Source organism: Mustela erminea, chromosome 7, assembly GCF_009829155.1.
Source record: "Mustela erminea isolate mMusErm1 chromosome 7, mMusErm1.Pri, whole genome shotgun sequence".
In the NCBI taxonomy this organism is placed as follows: domain Eukaryota; kingdom Metazoa; phylum Chordata; class Mammalia; order Carnivora; family Mustelidae; genus Mustela; species Mustela erminea.
The window spans coordinates 430624-450496 of NC_045620.1; the positions used below are offsets into that span (position 1 = coordinate 430624).

The 19873-nt window shown below is 64.6% G+C and overlaps 3 protein-coding genes across 3 annotated transcripts; 1 reads left to right on the forward strand and 2 right to left on the reverse strand.

Annotated features, from left to right (window-relative positions):
* Positions 1-60: 60 nt before the first annotated feature.
* Positions 61-10618, reverse strand: ZGPAT (zinc finger CCCH-type and G-patch domain containing). Its single transcript, XM_032353551.1, has 7 exons — positions 10548-10618; positions 9489-10162; positions 2507-2640; positions 2187-2342; positions 1187-1306; positions 707-1106; positions 61-474 (listed from the first exon to the last, which is right to left on the reverse strand). Exons 2-7 carry the CDS (start codon positions 10106-10108, stop codon positions 336-338), a joined length of 1569 nt encoding a protein of 522 aa, XP_032209442.1. The 5' UTR covers positions 10109-10162; positions 10548-10618; the 3' UTR covers positions 61-335.
* A 45-nt stretch (positions 10619-10663) lies between these two features.
* On the forward strand, positions 10664-18153 carry ARFRP1 (ADP ribosylation factor related protein 1). The gene is made up of 8 exons (XM_032353614.1): positions 10664-10799; positions 11402-11495; positions 11663-11750; positions 11922-12004; positions 15189-15270; positions 15480-15550; positions 16135-16235; positions 16310-18153. Exons 2-8 carry the CDS (start codon positions 11403-11405, stop codon positions 16395-16397), a joined length of 606 nt encoding a protein of 201 aa, XP_032209505.1. The 5' UTR covers positions 10664-10799; position 11402; the 3' UTR covers positions 16398-18153.
* On the reverse strand, positions 18141-19841 carry TNFRSF6B (TNF receptor superfamily member 6b). The gene is made up of 3 exons (XM_032353589.1): positions 19081-19841; positions 18773-18976; positions 18141-18526 (listed from the first exon to the last, which is right to left on the reverse strand). The coding sequence occupies exons 1-3, from the start codon at positions 19487-19489 to the stop codon at positions 18243-18245; spliced, it is 897 nt and encodes a 298-aa protein (XP_032209480.1). The 5' UTR covers positions 19490-19841; the 3' UTR covers positions 18141-18242.
* Between the last annotated feature and the right edge of the window lie 32 nt (positions 19842-19873).

Below are 19873 nucleotides of genomic sequence, written 5' to 3' on the forward strand. Positions count from 1 at the left end.
CATGGCCCTGTGCAGAGATCCCTCTACGCCCCAAGAACCCACAAGCCAGCCGAGCCTCCATTGAAAGACACCATAACACAATCACTTTAATGTCCTTGCTAAGGAATCCCCCGAAGACACTGGCAGGTGGGCTTAACGGGCAAGGAAGCGTCCAGAAGTGGCCCCTGCAGCCCCATCTCCATTCAGCAGTGGCCAGCAAGAAGGCTGGGTGCGGGGCCGGAGTGGGAGCAGGCCGGGCCCTCTTCTGGCGGTGTCTAGTTGTTGGGTGACGAGTCTTCCAGAGGGCAGCCAGGGGCTGGGGGCCCTGAGCTCTGTCCACTGCACGTACGGGGGCTCTAGAACTCAGTCATCTTCTTGTGGGTGTCTGCTTTCCTCTGCTCGCGCTGCAGGCCTGCCTCCTGGGCCCGGAGCTGCCCCAGCTCGCGCTGGGCTCCCGCCAGCCTCTCCTGCAGCCGGGCTGCCGTCACACTGTGCCTAGAGAGGAGCCTGCCATTCAGCATGGGCTGCTGGGCCACTGGCACGAAGCCCCCACCTGCTGTAGCCACCGCCCATCCCCCTGCAAGCATCCAGACCCTCCTCAGACAGCCGCCGCCCTCGGGTCAGAGCAAGCTCCTGCGTGGGAACTGGGGGCCAGATGCCCACCGCCGGGCTGAAGGCACTGCCACCCTGGGGTCTGCCCTCCGTGTGAGTCTGGCCCCACACATACCGGCCGGTGTTCCGGGCAAGGGCCTTCTGGATGCCCTGGATGTCCTGCTGGGTTTGCTTGATCTTCTTCTCAGTCTGGAAGAGCCGCAGGCTCAGGGCGCGTTTGGCGCTCTCGCCGGCTCGGTACATCTCCTTACCGCTCCTCCTCCCGGGGGGCACTGCCCCGGCCTCCAGGGCCCCGGGGGCCCGGCACTGCAGCGTCTCGTTCAGAAAGTCAAACACACTGCGAGGGGGAGGGCGTGCACCCCCCCCCTCCTGGCATTTCGGGGGCCTCGGGGTGCCGGCCCTGCCGCTCCTGGTCCTCTTGTGCAGGGTCTCTATGCACTGGTCCAGCGACTTCCCTCGAGGGAGCACCACGGCATGGATGGGCTCCACCCGGCCCTCTGCGTGTCGGCCCAGACCTGCAGGCACAGAGGGCTAGCGCGGCGGCCGGACCCGAGCGGGCTGCGCACCTTCTCTCCCCAGGGCGGCGCACACTCACCCTTGCCGAACTCGTAGCCCATCTTGGCAAGAAGTCTGGAGCCAATGCCCCGCGTATGCACCTCCCAGCCGCCGAAAGCAGAGCTGCAGGCCCCGTGGTCAGCAGCAACGGGTTCCACCACTGTGGGGAACAGGGCAGTGGCACGGCCCCCTAGACACGGAGCACCCTGGGCTCCGGCCGGTGTTTGCCCAAGAGCTCAGCTCTGGCCCAGGGCCGAGATGCCCGGTCCCTCAGGCTCTCCATCAGTTGCCCAGACCTGTCGTTGGCACGAGACTGTAGGGCCGACCTCATGGCAGAGTCTGATGGAGTCTGGTCCAGCCCTCCCCACAGCACACAGGCACAGCTCCCGGGGCCAAGGTCACACGGCAGCCCTTCCCCCCTCGAGCCCTCCCCTGACCCACCTTCTCAGGCGCTGGGCTCCCCTGCTGCCCCGGTAGAAAGTCAGCACCGACCTCATGACTCCGTCCTCCCTGCCCCCCACCGTGGACCCAGGGGTTCAGAAACTACCCACCACAGGACAGAGGCTGCGGGAAAGCCTCCTCTCTATGCCCTACCTGACCCCTCGCAAGGGCCGGGTACCCCAGCTAGTCCAGAACTCTCCTGCCCCCGGCTGTCTGGACCCGGCCTCTCCTCTGTCCACCAGATACGGGCTGTGTGGACACCACTGGAAGGCGCCCAGCGGCCTCTTCCTGCACACCGACTCTCATGTCAGCCCTGCCTCGGCACAGGGCTGTGGAGTTGTAACCTGCTCGTGTGCTCCCTGGGGACGAGGGCCAGGTCTCCACGTCTGCGGCTCCAGGGCCTCCTCTCAGCCTGCACACTCTGTCACTGCCCCCCCCAGGCCGAGTGCCCCCTCTGCAGAGCGCAGCCACCTCCCTGCAGTCACACCCCCCCACTGTCTGGTTGGACGGTCAGAGGCCCCGCCAACCGGAAGCTCGCAGGGTGACTGCTGGCAGTGCTTCCCCTCCCGGCTTCTGGGACCTTGCCCTGCCGCCATTACCTCTGGCATAGCTGGGGTCGTCCGCGTCGCCACTGTCAGAGTCAGAGGACCCCGTGGGATCCGTGCGCAGTGGGGGCAGGATGCTGTCTCCCTCCACCACGGCCTCCTTCAGCAGCAGGGAGTCAAACTTAACTGTGTAGTAGCCGTTATCCACATCTAGAGGCAGAAGACAGGCCAGGTCAGTGGCCTCAGTGGCGGCAGGAGCACCCTGGGCATCGGGAGGAAGATGGGACCGAGCTCGAGGATGGTCTCGCTCCGCTGGGGCATGCAGCAGGGCTCTCCAGAAAGGGCCTTGTCTGACAGGACCACGGCAGCCTCACCGGTTATCCGAGCCGGGTACCAGAGGCCATCCTGCTGCTTGGCCAGACACGCAGAGCCGGCCTGTAGGGAGCTCAAGTCCGGGTCCTGGAAGGGGCGCAGCTCATCCACGGAGACCACCTGCCCGTGGGAGAACCTGCCGAGACAGCCACAGGGACAGGGGCTCAGACACAGCGCACGAGGGCAAAGGAGCCCAGGAGGACCAAGTCCACCTGCCTGGGCGCTCCCGTGAGGGGAGGGGCAGATGGACGACAAACGGACACACATGTTGTGCAGAAACACACCCATTCACACACGTACACACACGCATAGGTGTAAGCATACACACACATGCCCCTGCGCGCACACACAGGCACGTACACACACAGACACACCCGCGGGCACACTCTCATTTGCAGGATGGATCTGGGTACCCTGAGGACCAGATGCTCTGTGTCACGCTCCAGCTTTCTGGGCCGGAGCAGCAATGCGGCGGGCAGAGGGCCGCGTGGTTCACGCCCCCAACGCCTCTCCACCGGCCAGGAGGCCCAGACGCTAACAGCCACTCAAGGCAGGTGCGTTTTTGTGTGCACTCACAGGACCGCAAGTAGGAGAACGTGGTGGTGACAGTGACGTCTGACCTTTAGACACCAGTGAACCAGTGAGATCGAAACCAAAACCGAGGGCGCCTGGGTGGCTCAGTGGGTTAAGCCTCTGTCTTTGGCTCAGGTCATGGTCTCAGGGTCCTGGGATCGAGCCCCGCATCGGGCTCTCTGCTCCGCGGGGAGCCTGCTTCCCTCTCTCTCTCTCTGCCTCTCTGCCTGCTTGCGATCTCTGTCTGTCAAATAAATGAAATCTTAAAAAAATAAAAGCGAAACCGAGGGGGGGAAGGGAGGGGAGAAGAAGGCGGCAAAGAAAGAGGAAGAAACGTGGGAACAAAGGACTGTGAGCTTCAGCTCTGCCAAACAAAGGCAGGAAAGACCGGCCACACATCCACGCTCCCGGGCCAGCGCGCTTCGAAGAGGAAACTGCGTTAACCCTACGAGAGCGACAAGGACTGGCACCTGCTCGGCGCGCAAAGCGCTGTACCCCACAGGTCCTTCCGGACGGGGCCCGGTGGTGGCACAGGGGCCGGGAAGGAAGAGGTTCCGCCCTCTCTCCTGGGGGGACAAAGATGGCCACAGACACCTCCTCCGGCAAGATCCTGGGCAGCTCCTTCTCCGACCTGACAGTCCTCAGACCCTCAGGACACTGCCGATGACGGCGCAGCACCGGCAGCAGCAAGCCCGGGCCCCAGGTGCTCTGCAGCGGTGACTCCGGAAACCCTGCTCACCAAGGAGCCGCAGGACACGCTCCAAAGGGGAGGCCAACACCCGGGACTGAGTTCCACCAGAGCCGACGGCGACGCTCCCGCAGACGCGTGCCTCTGCAGACACTCCCGTACCCCCACAGACCCCCAGACACACACACACACCTTCCCCACACACGCCCCCCATATACACACGCCCCCCGACACCCCCTCGACACACACGTCCTCCCCAGACACACATGCCCCCCACAGAGGCCCCCAAGACACACGCCTCTCCACCCCCACAGGCCCCCTCCCAAACACACCCCCATACACCCCCACAGACACACATGTCCTCCCCACCCACGCCCCCCCACAGACACACACGCCCCCCACCCTCACATATACCCCCCCAAAGACATGCACGCCCCAGACATTTGCAGCCCAAACACACTCCCCAGACACATGCTCCCCACCGCGCGTGCCTTCTCATAGACACATGCCCCCACAAGACATACCTCCAGACACGCGTGCCCCCAGACACACTCCCGCAGATGTGCGCACTCCTAGACACACACACCCCATAGACACGTATGCCTGCACTTCCCCCGACACATGTGCCCCCAGACACTCCCCCACAGACAAGTGTGTCCCCACACGCCCCCCCACACCCCCAGAGACGCAGACCCACAGATACACACCCGCAGACATCACCAATAAAATTTCTCTGCAGGAATCTTCCGTGATAAGAGTCTGAAAATTTAGTACAGTCCTTAACCTGGGAAAGCACGTCGAAGAAATGATTCTAGGAAAATAAGAACGAAAGTATGCAAAGATTGGGCTCAAAGGATGTTAACCAAATACAAAAGACTTGGAAATAACCTCAGTTTCCAACCACGGGGACTAGTTAACGGCCTACCCATGAGACGAGTGAGAAACTGCAGCAAGGGGCAGACCGATGACCGGACTGAAACAGAGCAGCCGGGCCCCGGGACGAGCGCTGTGCACACAGAACGCTTCCCGGGGGCACAAGTCAGGAATGGATGGACTAATGGCTTCATAAGGGGAAGGCTGGAAACCGGTTTCCTGCATTAGTACCCAACTCAATCACCTACTTCGCAACATTCACAGAAATGCATTCCAGAACAAACAAAACCTGAACTTGAAAACAAGTATTCAGAATTATAAAGAAGGTTCTGAGTTCCAGCTGTGGCTTAGTATAGAAAAACAAGGTTACAACTGAGCAAAATGGTCCAAACTCAGCTTCAGAACTCTGGAAATGCAAACAAACATACTGTTTAGGCGTTATTTTTGAAAAAGTGCCCAATTTGGGGCTAGAACGGGAGGTGGGAACGTCAGCAGCCCTCACAGTGGGGGACGCTTCCTGCTTGCCCCGGATGGAAGTAGGCCGGGGGGAGAGCCAGGGCCGCGGAAGGGGACAAACCTGATGAAACCAACAGAGGAGACGGACCGCTCCGGCAGCCGGGGCTGTGGGCCAGTGGGAGCGGCCGCTGCTGTTTAACAGGGTCCCTAGCAGGCACCTAACAGGTACTTCAGGACCCTGAAAACCAAATGACCACATAAGGGCTCCACCCTCCAAACACCTCTGCTTCTCCAGGAAACACTGTGCATGTGTCGGGAGCCCCGAGAGATGCCAGGGTCGAGTGAAAGCCGAGGGAGACTGGGGCTGGCTGAACTCGGAAGGTGCCCCCCAGCCGCCGGAGACTGACTGACCGACAGGGAGAAGCCTTCTGGGGGAGTGTTTGAGACTAACCTCCTCCGAAATCACTGGCGGGCTGCTAAGCAACACAGACACAGAAGTGACTCCCAAAAAGCCAGGCTAAAAGGTAAATATAAATTTAAAGATTTGAGTAGAGATACCAGAAGCTGCGTGCTATGAGGGAACAGACTTTGGAATTCAGATCCAGAAAACATACTCAAATAAAACAAAATACTGAGGAAAACAATTCAAAGTACAGAGTTGCTACAAGATATTATCTGAAATAAAAACTTAGGAGACATGCAAACAGTAAAGTGTGATTCACACTTAGGGAAAAAAGCAGCTGATTGAATCTGAGTGGGCCCAAATGTTGAATCTTGCAAAGTCCTCAAAGCAGAGAGTGTACGTGCGTTCAAAGAGTTAAATGAAGATATGATGGCAATGATTCACGAAACAGCACATCTTAAAACATACATAGAAAACGTATAAAAGGGGGGTGCCTGGGTGGCTCAGTGGCTCAAACCTCTGCCTTCGGCTCAGGTCATGATCTCAGGGTCCTGGGATCGAGCCCCGCATCGGGCTCTCTGCTCAGCGGGGAGCCTGCTTTCCCCTCTTTCTCTCTGCCTCCTTGTGATCAAATAAACATATAAAATCTGGAGGGGAAAAAAAAGAAAACTGGCATAAAAAAAGACAATTTTATGCTGCCTGCAAGAGACTCGTTTTGGGATCCAAAACCAACAACACGTTAAAAATTACTAATGTACATCTTTCATAAAAGTGTTGTAGCCGAACTTAAAAAAAAAAAAGATTATTTATTTATTTATTGGACAAACAGAGATCACAAGTAGGCAGCGAGGCAGGCAGAGGCGGAGACAGAAGCAGGATCCCCAAGGAGCAGGGAGCCCGATGCAGGGCTCGATCCCAGGACCCTGGGGCCATGACCTGAGCCGAAGGCAGAGGCTCAACCCACTGAGCCACCCAGGTGCCCCTACATGAACTTTTGAAAAGTGGAGGATGCCTGTATAGAAAATTAGGAAATCAACAGATTGAAATTTGTGAAATTCATGAGTCCGTAAGGATATTAGAAATATTTTTCAAAGCTAATTTATTACCTTATCAGGATGAAAGAGAACCCATTCATTCTCTTGGAGATGAAGTAAAGAAAACAGAAAAATCCAGCATTTCTCCTGAGTTTTCTACATGAACTGTACCACTGGGTACCAATTCACAGACGGGGAAAGCATCTCCTTATGGCCAGTAAGAGAAAATGAACAGGAAAACCCCTACTTTGCAGTTCTCGCTCAGTCAGAGCATTAGGCTCTGATCACCGACGGCATCAACAGCTGCTACCGTGACCAGAGAAAAACGGAGACACCGCGCGTGTCTTGAAGAAAAACATCAGCATCTAGAGTCTTGCCAAAGAGGGTGAACCTGCCTGTGGTCAGCTCCCCTGACGCAGCTGCCAGCGTGCAGACGGTCGGGCTGGACGGCACCAGCCGCCCTCCACGACGGGCCGGAGCGCCCAGACTTTCAGCGAACTGTCAGGCCAGGAAAGGCCGCGAGAAGGCTGGGGACAGCCAGACTTAGACACAGCCGCTTAGTGAGCAAGACCGCACCACGGGGTTCCTAGCACAGTGACAGCCGGGTGACGGGCTGGAACAAACACAAGGAGGCGGCGAGAAGAGAAGCCCCGAATCATGGTCGTTTGGGAGGAGGGAGCAGGCTGTGTTTGGCTTGAGGTGCAGGGCAGGGCTCTGGGGGTGGTTGGCAAACCTGCCGTTGGGAGCGGAGCGGTGACTGCGGGGGCTACAGTCAAACCCACACTAGGTACTTACTTCCCACGTCTGGCCTGGTTCTGCAGCAAGGTGAGGTTAGCATCCACTGGGAGCTCACAACACGCGAGCTACGGGTCTAAAATTGTTTGTATGTATTAACGCGTTCCATTCTCCCCACAACTACGAAAGACAATTCTCGTCTCTGTTTTACAAATAAGGAGACCGAAATAGAGAAATTAAGTTGAACAAATGTAGGAAAAGATGCTGTACCTCACTAGGAATCAAGAAAATACAAACTCAAACACGATGCCAGTTTCCCAGCTTGCACTAGGCAGGGACCCGCAAGTCCGGTAACTGCAGCGCGGGCAGTGCCTCTGCACTGGACCGGCGACTAGACGTGTGCCTCGTGCAGAATCGGCCACCGCGTGCTCTCTCCACACGGGCCAGGCGCCGGAGAAACTCCCGGCAGGCACGTAAGAGAATACATACTAAGATGTTCACGGCCAACTGTCTGTAATAGAAACTGGAAAACGGGGGCACCTGGGTGGCTCAGTGGGTTGAGCCTCTGCCTTCGGCTCAGGTCACGGCCCCAGGGTCCTGGGATCGAGCCCCGCATCGGGCTCCTTGCTCCTGGGGAGCCTGCTTCTCTCTCCGCCTCTGCCTGCCGCGCCGCCTGCCTGTGTGTGCGAGCCCTCGCTTGCTCTCCCGCTCTCTCTCACCAATAAATAAGATCTTAAAAAAAAAACCAAAACAACCCTGGGAAATATCAAAGGAACAGAATAAATACGGCACACTTGCGAGGAAGATAACGCAGCGGCTGAAACGAACCCAAGAGCTCCAGAGACATCAACACCGATGTCACACACACACGCGGTGAAAAGCTGCGAAGGGAGCCATCCTTGCTGTCTAGAAATAGCACAAGCACATACTCTTTGTACACGGTCCGCCTGTGAACCACTGGGGTCTGCTAGAAGGAAACACAACCCAGCTGTGATCCCAGACTCCCAGACTGGGGAAGGGCTGCGACAGAGGGGGAGTCCGACACGTTTCAACATCATCTGTTCTATTTTCAAAAAGGTAAAGCAGGGGCACCTGGGAGCTCAGCTGGTTGGGCGTCCACGTCAAGCTGCAGCTCAGGCCACGGTCTCAGGGTCGGGCTCCGCGCTCAGTAGGGAGCCTGCGTGAGACGGTCTCACTCCCTCTCCTGCCACACCCCACCCCACACTCTCCCTCTCACTAATAAATAAGTTGCTTAAAGGAAAAAAAAGGAAAGCAAATACCAGCAAGCGGCCCATCAGCCTGGCGATGAGGAGTGCCGGCGTAAGCTGCGCCAGTCACGCGCAGCGCTAACAGAGCGTGAAGCCTGGGAGGCACAGCACTCGGGGGCCACCTCAGAGCCGACCTGCCCCGTGGGAGCTGGCGGGGGCTGGGTGCCGCCCCTGAGCCGGGCAACCTTAGTCGTAGGAGGGCCCGGCTCGTGGGGCTGCTGCACAGATGCGTTAACTGTGCCCAACCCCGGGAGCGCTGCCTGGCCCGGAGAAGGCAGCACAGGGAAGTGCCAGCCAGGGGCACGGGGTACCCCGAGGGACTAACGGTGGAAAGGACGCGGCGCTTACAGCTCTGTTCCCTGGCCGACGAGTCACAGCACACGGAGGGGTCCGCTCCGTGAACTCACCGCGCACCTTAGGCTCCCGCACTTTCCTACACGCACGCGCCACGTCGGTGCAAGTTACAAGGAAAGAAGCGGCGCCGAAAGACGGGCCAGAGGACACTCCGGACCCAGCAAGTCTAGAAAGAAAGACGACAGCCAAGGAGCTGGAGCTGGTTGCCCTGGATTATCGGCAATAAAAGGAAATCATCCACCAGAAGCTGCGGGGCACGCCCGGTTACGCCCCGGCGGCACCGCAGACCCTTCACCTTAACGAAGCGTCCCGCGGAACTCGTCAGGGCCCGGCCGTAAGCAGCCACAGCCCGAAAACCGGGAGTTCCCGGAACCCGCTTTGAATCCGTGCAGGCGAAGGACAGCAGGACGGGGGGCGCAACAGAGCCCGGCAAGGGGCACCGCGGGCCAGCGGGCCAGCGGGGGTGGACGGCCGGGGCGCCGCGCAGCCGGCTCAGGGGCAGCGGCGTCCGTCCGCGCTCGCCCGAGCCCGGCAAGCGTCAGGCCGAGCTGTCCGCGGACCACCCACCCCCGGCGCCCAGGGCCCGGGGAGGCGGGTTACCTGCAGTGCTCCTGGAAGCGGCACTTTCCCTCCAGGAAGAAGGGGCAGGGCTTCAGCGACTTGTGCGTGGGGTACAGGTAGAGCACGCGCACCGCCGCGGGGCCGGCGCCCGCCGCCTCGGCGCCCACGATCATGGCGTTGTGGTACTCCAGCGTGCCCCAGGGGCTGTGGAACGGGGCGTTCACCTTCCTGCCGCTCCAGGCGCCCTCGGCGTCGTCCTCGGCCCCGTCCTGCTGCTGCTCCTGCTGCTGCTGCTGCTGCTCCTGCTGCTCCCGCTCCTGCCCCCGGGCCGCCGGCGGCGCCCCCCGCTCGGGACCGGTCTCCGGCTCGGCCCCGGGCGCCGCCGGCCCCGCCACGCCCTCCGCCACGGCCGCCCGGAAGGCCAGGTCCTCGGCCTCGTCCGGGGCCGCGCGCGCTCCGTCCAGGGCGGCCAGCAGCTTGCTCTTCCGCACGGACACCAGGCTGGCCTCGGTGAGCTCGATGAGCTCCTTCAGGTCCCCCTGCAGCCGGCGCAGGTCGGCCAGCTCGGCGGCGTCCAGGCCGGCGCCCAGCGCCCGCTCCACCTGCCGCAGCTGGCCGTCGTAGGTGCGCAGCGCGCTCTGCAGCCCCTCCTCGTCCATCGCGCGGGGACGCGGCCGGGCCGGGAGCCGGGGGCCTCCGCGCGGGGCCCGGAGCTGCAAGGACGGCCGCCGCTGAGCCCCGGGCCCGCCGCCCTCGCCGCCCGGCCGCCCGGCCGCCCCGCGGGGCCCGCGGCCGCGCCCGGCGCCGCTCACCACGGCCCGCGCAGCCGACGGGGGCGCCTCGCGTCCCGGGGGCGAGAAGAAGGGCGGCGGAGCTGCTGGGCGCCCGGCCCCGCGCCTCCCGCCCCGGCCCGCGGCCCCGCCCCGCGCCCGCTCCGCGCCGGCCGCGGCCTCCCCGCGCCCGGCTTGGGCCCCCCTCCGCTCGACCCGTCACCTCGGGCCCCGGCCCCGTCGCCCCCGATCGCGCCCCCGCGCCCGGACCGGGCCCCTCCTCCGCGCGGGCTCCCGGCCGCCGCCATAGAGACCCCGCCGGCCTCACCGGCTAGAGCGGCCGGCGCGCCCGCTTCCGCCTCGCCGCCCGCCGGCGCTTCCTCCCGAGCGCCGCCGCCGCCGGAAGTGCCGCGCGCGGGGGGCGCCGGGAGGCGGCGCGCGGGGAACGCCGGGACGGCTCCGCCCTCCGCGGGCGCCGGCCTGCGTCCCGTCGGGCCGCGCGCGAGGTCAGCGCGGGGTCAGCGGAGGTCGGCGGGGTCAGGCGCGCGGCGGCTCCGTGGCCCGGACGGGCGCGAGGTAGGCCGCGGGGCCCGCGGGCGCGGCGGGGACTCCCAGACGGGACTTCGCCGTGAGACCCGGTGTCCGGCCGGGCGTCGGCGGTCGGGCGAGGGGCCCAGGCGACCTCCCGCCGCGGCCGGTCCGCGCCCCCTGCCGGCCGCCCGGCCTCTAGAAGCGGTTAGCGGCCGGGGGGCTCCCGCTGGGAGTGTGCGGGGCACCTGCCGGGGCGGGGCGGGGCGGGGGCGCGGGAACCTGACGTCTCGGCCGGGCCGGGGACCGGGACCTGTTCCGCGGGGCGGGGAGGGGGAGGGGCGGGGAGGGGGAGGGGCGGGGGTGGGGGCGGGGAGGGGGGCCCGGGGAGGCGTCCGGGATCGGGGCGGGTCCCCGGGGAGGCGTCGGGATCGGGGGCGGGTCCCCGGGGAGGCGTCGGGATCGGGGGCGGGTCCCCGGGGAGGCGTCGGGATCGGGGCGGGTCCCCGGGGAGGCGTCGGGATCGGGGCGGGTCCCCGGGGAGGCGTCGGGATCGGGGGCGGGTCCCGGGGGCGCGAAGCCGCCCGCCGCCCGCCCGCCGCCCGCCGCCCGCCCACGCCCGCCCCCCCCGCGCCCCCGCCCCGCGCAGGGCAGCATGTACACGCTGCTGTCGGGCCTGTACAAGTACGTGTTCCAGAAGGACGAGTACTGCATCCTCATCCTCGGCCTGGACAATGCCGGCAAGACGGTGGGTGCTCGGTCGCGCCGCCGCGCCTCCGCGGGCCTGGGGGGTCCGCACGGAATCCGGACCCCGCCGAAGGTCGCTGCGGGGAGACCCAGGGAGGGACGTTGCAGGCTCGGGCACGCGTGTGGGAGGGTCCCGCGCTCAGCGGCGCGGCCCGGCTCTCTCCGCAGACGTTCCTGGAACAGTCGAAAACGCGCTTCAACAAGAGCTACAAGGGCATGAGTCTGTCCAAGATCACGACCACCGTGGGTCTGAACAGTAAGGGCGTCCCTCGGGCTGTGGGTGGTGCGGCCGGTCCCTGAGGCCCATGGTCAGCCCTTCCCAAGGGCCCCACGGTGCGGAGCCCGGAGCGGCTCCTCCCTCTTCTGGGGCCGGAGGTGCCGCACTGGAGACCAGGGTCGCGGCCTCACGCGCCTGCTCTCTCCCCAGTCGGCACGGTGGACGTGGCCAAGGCGCGCCTCATGTTTTGGGACTTGGGCGGCCAGGAAGAGCTGCAGTCTCTGTGGGACAAGGTGAGACCCTCCGCCCACAGCGTCCCCAGCCTGTCCCTTGGGGCATTTTTCTCCGGGTGACACGCCCTCCACCGTTCCTCTTGCTGCGAAGGCCGCGGAGGCCCCTTGTTTCTTCCCCGTGAGCAGCTTTGTCACCGCTGTGTTCTTGAGGCTGCCCCCGGTTCTGTCCCAGCTCCCGGGTCCTTCCTCTAAGAGCGAGGACTCACTTGGTGCCTTTGCACTTAGAGATTTTGCTGGTAATCCCCCCGGGACGAGACCAGCGATGGCTGAGAAACGGACGTGGGGACGGAACCGTGCCTGCAGGACGTTTAGCGTCCCCACCGGGGCCTGAGTCTCCTTGGCTGGGCCCCTTCCCTCTCTCCCGCCTTAGGACCTGTCCTCTGTCCCATCAGGAGAGGGTGTCCTCGGAGACCCATAGCGGCTGCTTCCTCCCTGGCGTAGGTTTGGGTTATTTCTGGGACCCCCAGTGTGATGCTTTTCCTCCCACACGCTGTGGTCATGTCAGCTCGGCCGGTGCTGGGCCCTGTGATCCGACCGTGCGCTGGACAGATGTAACCCCTGCCTCAGGCAGCCCCATCCTGGTGGATTGGTGTCCCCAGCACCAGGGGCACAGGTGTGCCTGTCCCCACACTGGCAGGACTGGTGCGCGCGCCCCGGTGCTGGGGTGCGGGCGGGCTCACCCGGCGCTTAGCGGTTGTGAGTGTGCAGAGAGCTGAGCGTCCAGGTCCTCAGTGTGCCTGTGACTGCGGCTGCTGGGACCCCATCACCTGCTCCCAGTCTTCCTGTGAAGGGACGTCCTCTGCTCTGGCTTCTTCTGGTGGCGAGAAAGTCCCCGGCAGACTCTCTGGCCATTTAAGCTGGACCGAGGCAGAGCGAGGCCGGGGCCTGCTCGTCTGAACCGAGAAAGACTCACGTGGGGAGCGGAGCGGGACCTGACGCTCTGCAGACGGGGGTCTCCAGAGCAGATGCTGAGACAGTGGCGGGGGGTTGCTGAGGAGCAGCTCCCGGAGCGGAGCCGGGAGAACATGGACGGGCCAGGGCCAGGGTCAGGGTCAGCTCAGGTGGCTCCCAGCGGGGAGCCCTGGGGAGCATGGCTCCTCCCAGCTGCGTCCCGTTAGGCCAGGCTGAGCAGGGGCATCACGCCTGCTGGGGCATCACGGTGGGCTGCCCTGGGCAGCTGTGATTTGGGGAGGGGGCTCTTGGTTCACGTAGGTTCTGTGGGAGGCAGCAGGTTCGTGCCCTGGGTGCACTGCCCGCCGCTGGCACCCACAGCTGTGACCCGGCCCTGGCTCCTCCAGCGCTGCTTCCTCAGGCCAGGCTGGAAGAGGGAGACCCTTGGAGCTGGCGGCGTCCCCCTCCCTAGCTGCTGCCGCTGCCAGTGCTTCCCAAGAGGCCCCTGACTGCGGAGCGCCCCTTCTCTGCTGGACTTCTGGGTTCCTCGGGAGCTTCCCGGCCCCTGTGGAGCGTGGAGCGGGCACCCTGCCTCCCCTGCCAGGCCAGGGTCTCTGCTGGCCCCTGAACCCACGGTGCCTAGTGCGTCCCACAGGAGCCAGGGTTTGTGACCCTGCAGGTCTCTTGCTGAGCCTTCAGTGAAGGGGTGCCTTGGTGATGACCCTGCCCCTGACCTTTCAGGGCCTAGAGCTGTGAGGGGGGCAGCAGAGCCCCCTGTGGGTCACCAGGATGGATGGGAAATAGAACTCGTGCTGCGTCACGATTCCCAGATGCCGCGGGCTGGGCCCTGGTCCCCCTGCACCGTCAGGCGCCGGGGCGCTCCTTGGCTTGTTGGCGTTTGGTCCCAGGCAGGTGACTGGTAGACCTTCCCTCTGCGCACGGCCTCCGCGCAGCCTGTGTGCTGCTGCGCGTGGGTGTGTCCACGCACCGGCCTCGAGCCGCACCTTCCCACACAGATGAGACGGGGGGACTGCCGTGCCTGCCACGGGGAGCGCTTCTGGCCTCTGTCCCTCCAGGTCACATCTGAAAGGTCAGCATGTGGCCACGGGGGAGGGTGCCTTGGGGTCGAGGCAGCTTGCTGTGCTCTCGGTCCTGCTCGTGCTCAGCCCCAGATGTCCAGCTCCTGTTGCGCTGAGTGCCGCCGTCTGCCTGGCCGGGTCACATGCTGCGGGGCTTGCGAGGTGATCCTTGCCCCGGCCTTGCTGCCGGCTTCGTGCGGTGGCCCTTCCCGCCCGGACACGTCTGCTGTCAGGTCCGCCAGCTCCCCATCGTCCACAAGACCGCTTGCTGCCCAGAGCTCCTGCAGGCTCTGTCACTGGGCATGAGTCGCCGTGTGTGTGACCTGCGGCCTGCAGACCCCGGATGGCCGCCTGTGTCGGGCAGCAAGCGCAGACAGGAAAGCCTGTCTCACGTGGGGCTGGGAGCTGTCCGTGCGCCCCGGGTGCACCCTGAGAACCGCCCGGAGCTGTGAGGCCTGTGTTCAGCTGTGCCCGGCTTGCCCTTACGTTGTGTGCGACGGGCGCTCGTGGCCGCTGGGGCAGTGGCGCTGCTGTTGCTGTTGTCTGCGTGGTGACCTGCCTGCTTCCGGTTTTCTTCCTGAGTGGGGCAGGCGGGGGGCTCACCACGTGCACAGCTGCGCCCCGTGTCCCACATGCCGTACCCCTCACATGCCGCACTTGGTGCGTCTGTCCGGTTTTGTCCGCACAGAACTCTTCCCCAGGCCTTGGGCTCTGGTCCCGCTGCTCTGTGCGTGCCCGGGGCTGACCGCTGTCCTGGCCCCAGTGCAGCACGCAGAGCTCTGTGTTGCTGGCCCTGCCCTTAGCCCTGCTTCTTCCCTTGGTGGCCTTCCTGTAGCTCATTGGTGGTATGGCCACCGGGCTTGCCGTCCACACTGGCGCGTGACCTGGCTAGTGCCCTCCCCTTGCTTCAGAACCGCGTGGGGACCCGCTTGGTTTGGGCTCCAGCTCTCGAGTCCTGTCCTCCTCCTCTAGCCAGCATCAGGCCAGCAGTCGGGTGGTTTTCAGAAGCAGATGCTGAGGTGGAGTTCGGGGGCATGGCACCCGGGAAGTGGACAGAGGGTTTTGGCCGCCCCCTGCCTGAGGTCAGCAGGCCCACTCTGAAGGAGTCTCGGGCTGCGTCGCCATTCTGTCCTACCTTCCACTCCCTGGAAGCTCCCCAGAAGGGCCTTCGCGTGCGGGGGGTGGCCCAGCACCCCCTTTCTTCCCCTCCCCAGTACTATGCGGAGTGTCACGGCGTCATCTACGTCATCGATTCCACGGATGAGGAGAGGCTGGCCGAGTCCAAGCGAGCGTTTGGTGGGTACAACGTGGCTAGGGCTGGAAGGGGGGTGGGGAGCAGGCAGGGCCAGTCTGCCCATCCCGTGTGTCTGGAGCTGGCCTTGGCTGGAGGTTGGGTCCACCCCAGGCAGGCAGGGCCGTGGCCAGGAGTGAAAGCAGGCACTTGCGGAGAGCCGGGCAGGCCTCTCCGTGTGGGTGCTCACCGCTGCCTTCCTGCCTGACCTCAGAGAAGATGGTCACGAGTGAGGCTCTGGACGGCGTCCCCATACTGGTCCTGGCCAACAAGCAGGACGTTGAGGTGAGCCTCTCATCCCAGCGTCCCCACGGTGTGGGCCGAGAGTCAGTGGGTCCCATCACTGGGGGTTGGGGGACAGGGTGCGTGTCCTGGGCACCCCAAGCCACAGGTGTCCCGGGTGCGCAGAGCCCTCCCAAGGTGCGCGGGGCCTTCTCTCTGCAGGAGGGTGAGCGTGGCCTATCTGGCTGCCCTGGGCCTGGCTGCCGGCGCCGTGGGGACACCCTGTGCGGGACGGAATCCCATCCTGACTCCCAGGGTGGGAGCCAGCTCTGACTTCTTCTTGTCTGCAGGGCAGTGGCTGCTTCCGGGCTGTCTGGGTGGGGGGCGGGTGCTCTGCGAGGCCTGTTTCTGCTGCTCCTGTGCCTTCAGGTCGGGGGCACTGGAGGTCACTTACATCTGCAGCCATGTCCTGTGGGCTGCCCGTGCCACCTGCTCCTTCCTCTCTCCCAGGCCACTTGTTGCAGGAGCCCTCTAGGCAGAGAAGCCCTGAGCCCAGCCCCTTGCCACCAAGACCGGGTCCTGCCCCTGGGCTAGGGCGTTCCCTGCAGGGCCGGGGACCCGCTCCTCACTGCCCGCCCTGCCCGCAGACTTGCCTGTCCATCCCCGACATCAAGACCGCGTTCAGCGACTGTAGCTCCAAGATCGGCAGGCGCGACTGTCTGACCCAGGCCTGCTCGGCCCTCACAGGGTGAGTGGGGGGCTCTCACCCGGGGGCTGCGGGCCCTGAGCGGCCCCCCCCACTCATGCCTGCTGTCTCCACAGCAAAGGGGTGCGTGAGGGCATCGAGTGGATGGTGAAGTGCGTCGTGCGGAACGTGCACCGGCCGCCGCGGCAGAGGGACATCACGTAGGTGTGGCCGGTGGCCACCGGTGCCCACGACTCCTCCGAGTGCCCGCGGAGCGCTCCTGCGGGCTCCCCGCCGCCAGCCCTGGGGGTCGGGTTTGCTTTGCTTTTAGTTCATTTGCTTTGTTTTCTCTTTAAGACGAGCTTTTCTCTGTGTCCGTGCAAGTGTAGGTATCGGGAGGCTTTTGCCGACGGATCAGGGCAGCAGGACCCGCACGGGAGCCGGGACTCCTGGGGTGTGTGCCCCGGCCCCCGCCTGCTTTTCCCAGGGGTCCAGTCCGGAAACGGGCTTTCCCGGCGCTGCTCTGTGTAGCCGCCCCCACAGAGGAGGCTGTTGGGGTCATGACTGTCCTCGGCCTCCGTCCCCTCTGGCCCTGGAGATGGGTTGGGGGCTGGTGTCCTCTTGAGGGAGGGAAACCTGGCCCACTTTGCTGGAAGCCAGCGGGGCCCTGGGTTCTGGGTCCTCAGAACAAGGCACAGGACATCACCTCCTTTGGATCCCCAGCAGGAGGGGAAGGAGTGATTGTCCCCTCTCTGTGTGTCTGTCACTGGGACAGCCAGTTGCCAGGGTGGGGGGGTGGCGGAGGGCACAGTGGGGGTGTTGGGAAGGTGGGCTGGGTTCCCGTGAAGCCCAGGTTGGTGCTGGCCTGGGCCTTCATTCCCAGCTGGGGGTGAGGGGCAGGGTTCCCATTCCGTCTGGGGACAAGCTGTCTCGAAGCCCACTTGGAAGCGTGTGCCCGGTAGCCTGGTTTCTGGGTGTGGTGGGTCCTTGGGCCGCTGCCTACATGGCCCCTGCCAGAGCTGTCCGTCGCTGCTGGCTGGACCGTGTCCAGGAGGACAGCGGTCTGTGTTGCTGCTGTCCATCGCCCCTCCAGGAACCCAACCCTAGCCAGGGACTCTCGGCTGGCTGGGCACAGTGACCACAGCACCAGGGGCCCCCAGGCTTGAGCTCTGACCAACCTGGGCACTGCTTTTCTGCTTCTATGGGAACGGCTGAGCCAGAGCCGGGGACCTGGTGGCTTCCTGTTGAGGTCTGGTCCCTGGCGGGGACCCTGGGAATGGTTGCTGAGAAAGGCTGAGTCAGGGCTGCGGGGGGTGGGGGGAGGGGCACAGGTGAGGTGACTCGTGGGCTCCTGGGAGGGAGGGGCAGGCATGGGGCTCCAGGGCCCATGGGACAGGCTGGGAGTCCCCCAGGCTGCCCCTGGTGCAGTCCAGCACTTCTCTGAGCCTGCCTGAGGGGAAAAGCCCGGTTTCTCAGAAACGGCGCGTCGCACCCAGCCTGGAGGAGGTCCTTGGCTGGTTCCTTCCTGGGAAATCCCCTGCGTCCTGGGACTGGGTGGAGTGCAAGCGGAGGAGTGGGGCGGGTGTCCTGGCGGCCCAGGGTATCGGCTTCCACTGCCCGGTCCAAGCTGGGTCCTGTTCACCGCAAGAGCCCTATACTGGGTGTGCTGTCCCTCCGTACTGTCGCAGACAAGCATGATCTAGGGGGTCATGGAACGCGCCTCGGGCTGGCCACGGTGCCCACAGCCGGAAGGGACACACTTGCTACCTGCTGGCCGTCTCTAACGCTCCCTCCCACCGAGGGTCTGTTCATTGGGGGTGATCAGCAGCCAGAGGAAGTGCGGGGAGCTTGAGAGCGCTTGGGGGGGTGGTGTCCCCACCGGATGGCCCGCTGCGCACCCTGTAGACACACACAGGCTCACAGGACGTTGTACAAACAGCTTCATAGAAATAAACCTTGTTAGTGCAGCAGGAGCCTAGAAGCTCAGCTGAGAGTACTGTGGTGCCTGCCGTGTGGGTGATGCCACATGGCGCCAAAGCTTGGGAGGAGAATAAATAGGGGGCAGGGGGCTCAGTGCGCCCAGAAGCGTGTGCGGACGCTGCGCTCCAGGCCAGGCAGCCTGGCCTCGCGCAGCGCCTGCAGTAGCCGCACCCCTAGCGCCCCGGGACGCGCGTCCCGCATCTCCGTGAGCTGCCGCCACAGCCTCAGCTGCAGCTCCGCACGGCCCTCCCTCGGGGCCACGGGACCCCAGGCCTCCGGGCCCACCAGCGCCTGCCACAGCCGCACGAGCCTCTTGGAGGACATGTCCTGGAAGGCCACGAAATCGATGACCGCTCGCTCACACTCTTCAGCCCCTGCGGGGGAGTTGGGACGCGGTAGTGAGGGCCTCCACGTGCCCTGGGGGACACCCAGCAAGGGAAGTCCCTGCCCAGGAGTGGGTGCTGGGGACCCTAGGGTGCGGGGTTGAGATGCCACGGCACTGCTGTTGTGACCTCGGGAAAGCAGTTTACTCCCCGGGACTCTGTTCCCTCTGGGGTGGGAGAGGGGAGCATCAACCCCCACCCCGTACCCCCCCCCCCCCCCCCCCCCCCCCCGCTCACCTGGCCCCCCGGGCTCCATGGTGCTGAGCGGGAAGCCCGTGCAGCTGGTACACAGGGCATCGTGAGAGGAGGAGCCTGGCACGTTGAGGACCAGGCCCAGGGCGGTGCAGTTGCGGTGGGGCTGGCAGGGCTCTGAGCGGGAGCTGCTGGCCGAGAAGGTGCCGGGGGGACATGGCTGGCACTGCGTGTTCTGGCTGGGCGTTCCTGGGACGAGAGGGGAGGAAGGGGTCAGGGGAAACTGGGCTGCTGTCCTCAGTGGCAGCAGACATCCTGGGCCGCCACCCCCCCCCTCCAGCCCTGCTGCCCACCGGGGACAGCCACGCCGGTGCCAGGCGGGCAAGGCGCGTGCTCCAGGCAGAAGCCGGCGTGCGCGAAGAAGCCGGGCCGGCAGCGGCAGGCACGGTTGTGGGTGGCCTGGCAGGGCCGCGCCTCCTCCTCGCGCTCCCCACAAATGACGTTGCAGTAGCGGCAGCGCTCCAGGTAGTTCCAGAATTGGGTGTAGTGACGTGGAGGGCACGCGCTGCACATCGTGGGGCTGTCCCGGCGGCAGGGCCGCTGCACAAAGGTGCCTGGGGGGCACTGGCTGCACGTGAGCCACTCCTGAGTCTCCACGTCCCACCACGGGTAGGTGAGCTCACCTGCTGCATGTGTGGCCAGAGCCAGCAGCAGGATGGCCAGTGCCCACGGCGGCAGGCCCCACCTCTCCAGCGTCCCCATGAACCTCCCTGGAGCAGCAGCTCGGCCACCCGCGGTGCCAAGTGTGCCTAGGCACTGGCAACCCCCCAGCCGCTGCCACCCCACACTCAGACTTGGGCTGCAGTGGTGGCCTATATAGACTGGCCTTGTCACGCCCTTGGGGGAGGGCTCGTCACCTCCAAGGGGCCTGCTGCGTCCTGGTTCTCAGCCACGTCACCACCCCCACGGCCCCTCCCTCCCCAGGAAGCCCCTTTTCCTCTTCAGTTGGCGCCAGCCTGCTTGGGAACAGAGTCCAGGACCGGGCCTGGGAGGGCACTCCCCACACCAGATCCGCTGGGGAGCCCCAGGCTCTGCTCCCCAGCATCTGCCCAGCCGGTGGTCCCTCAGTGTGCCCATGCGCGGACA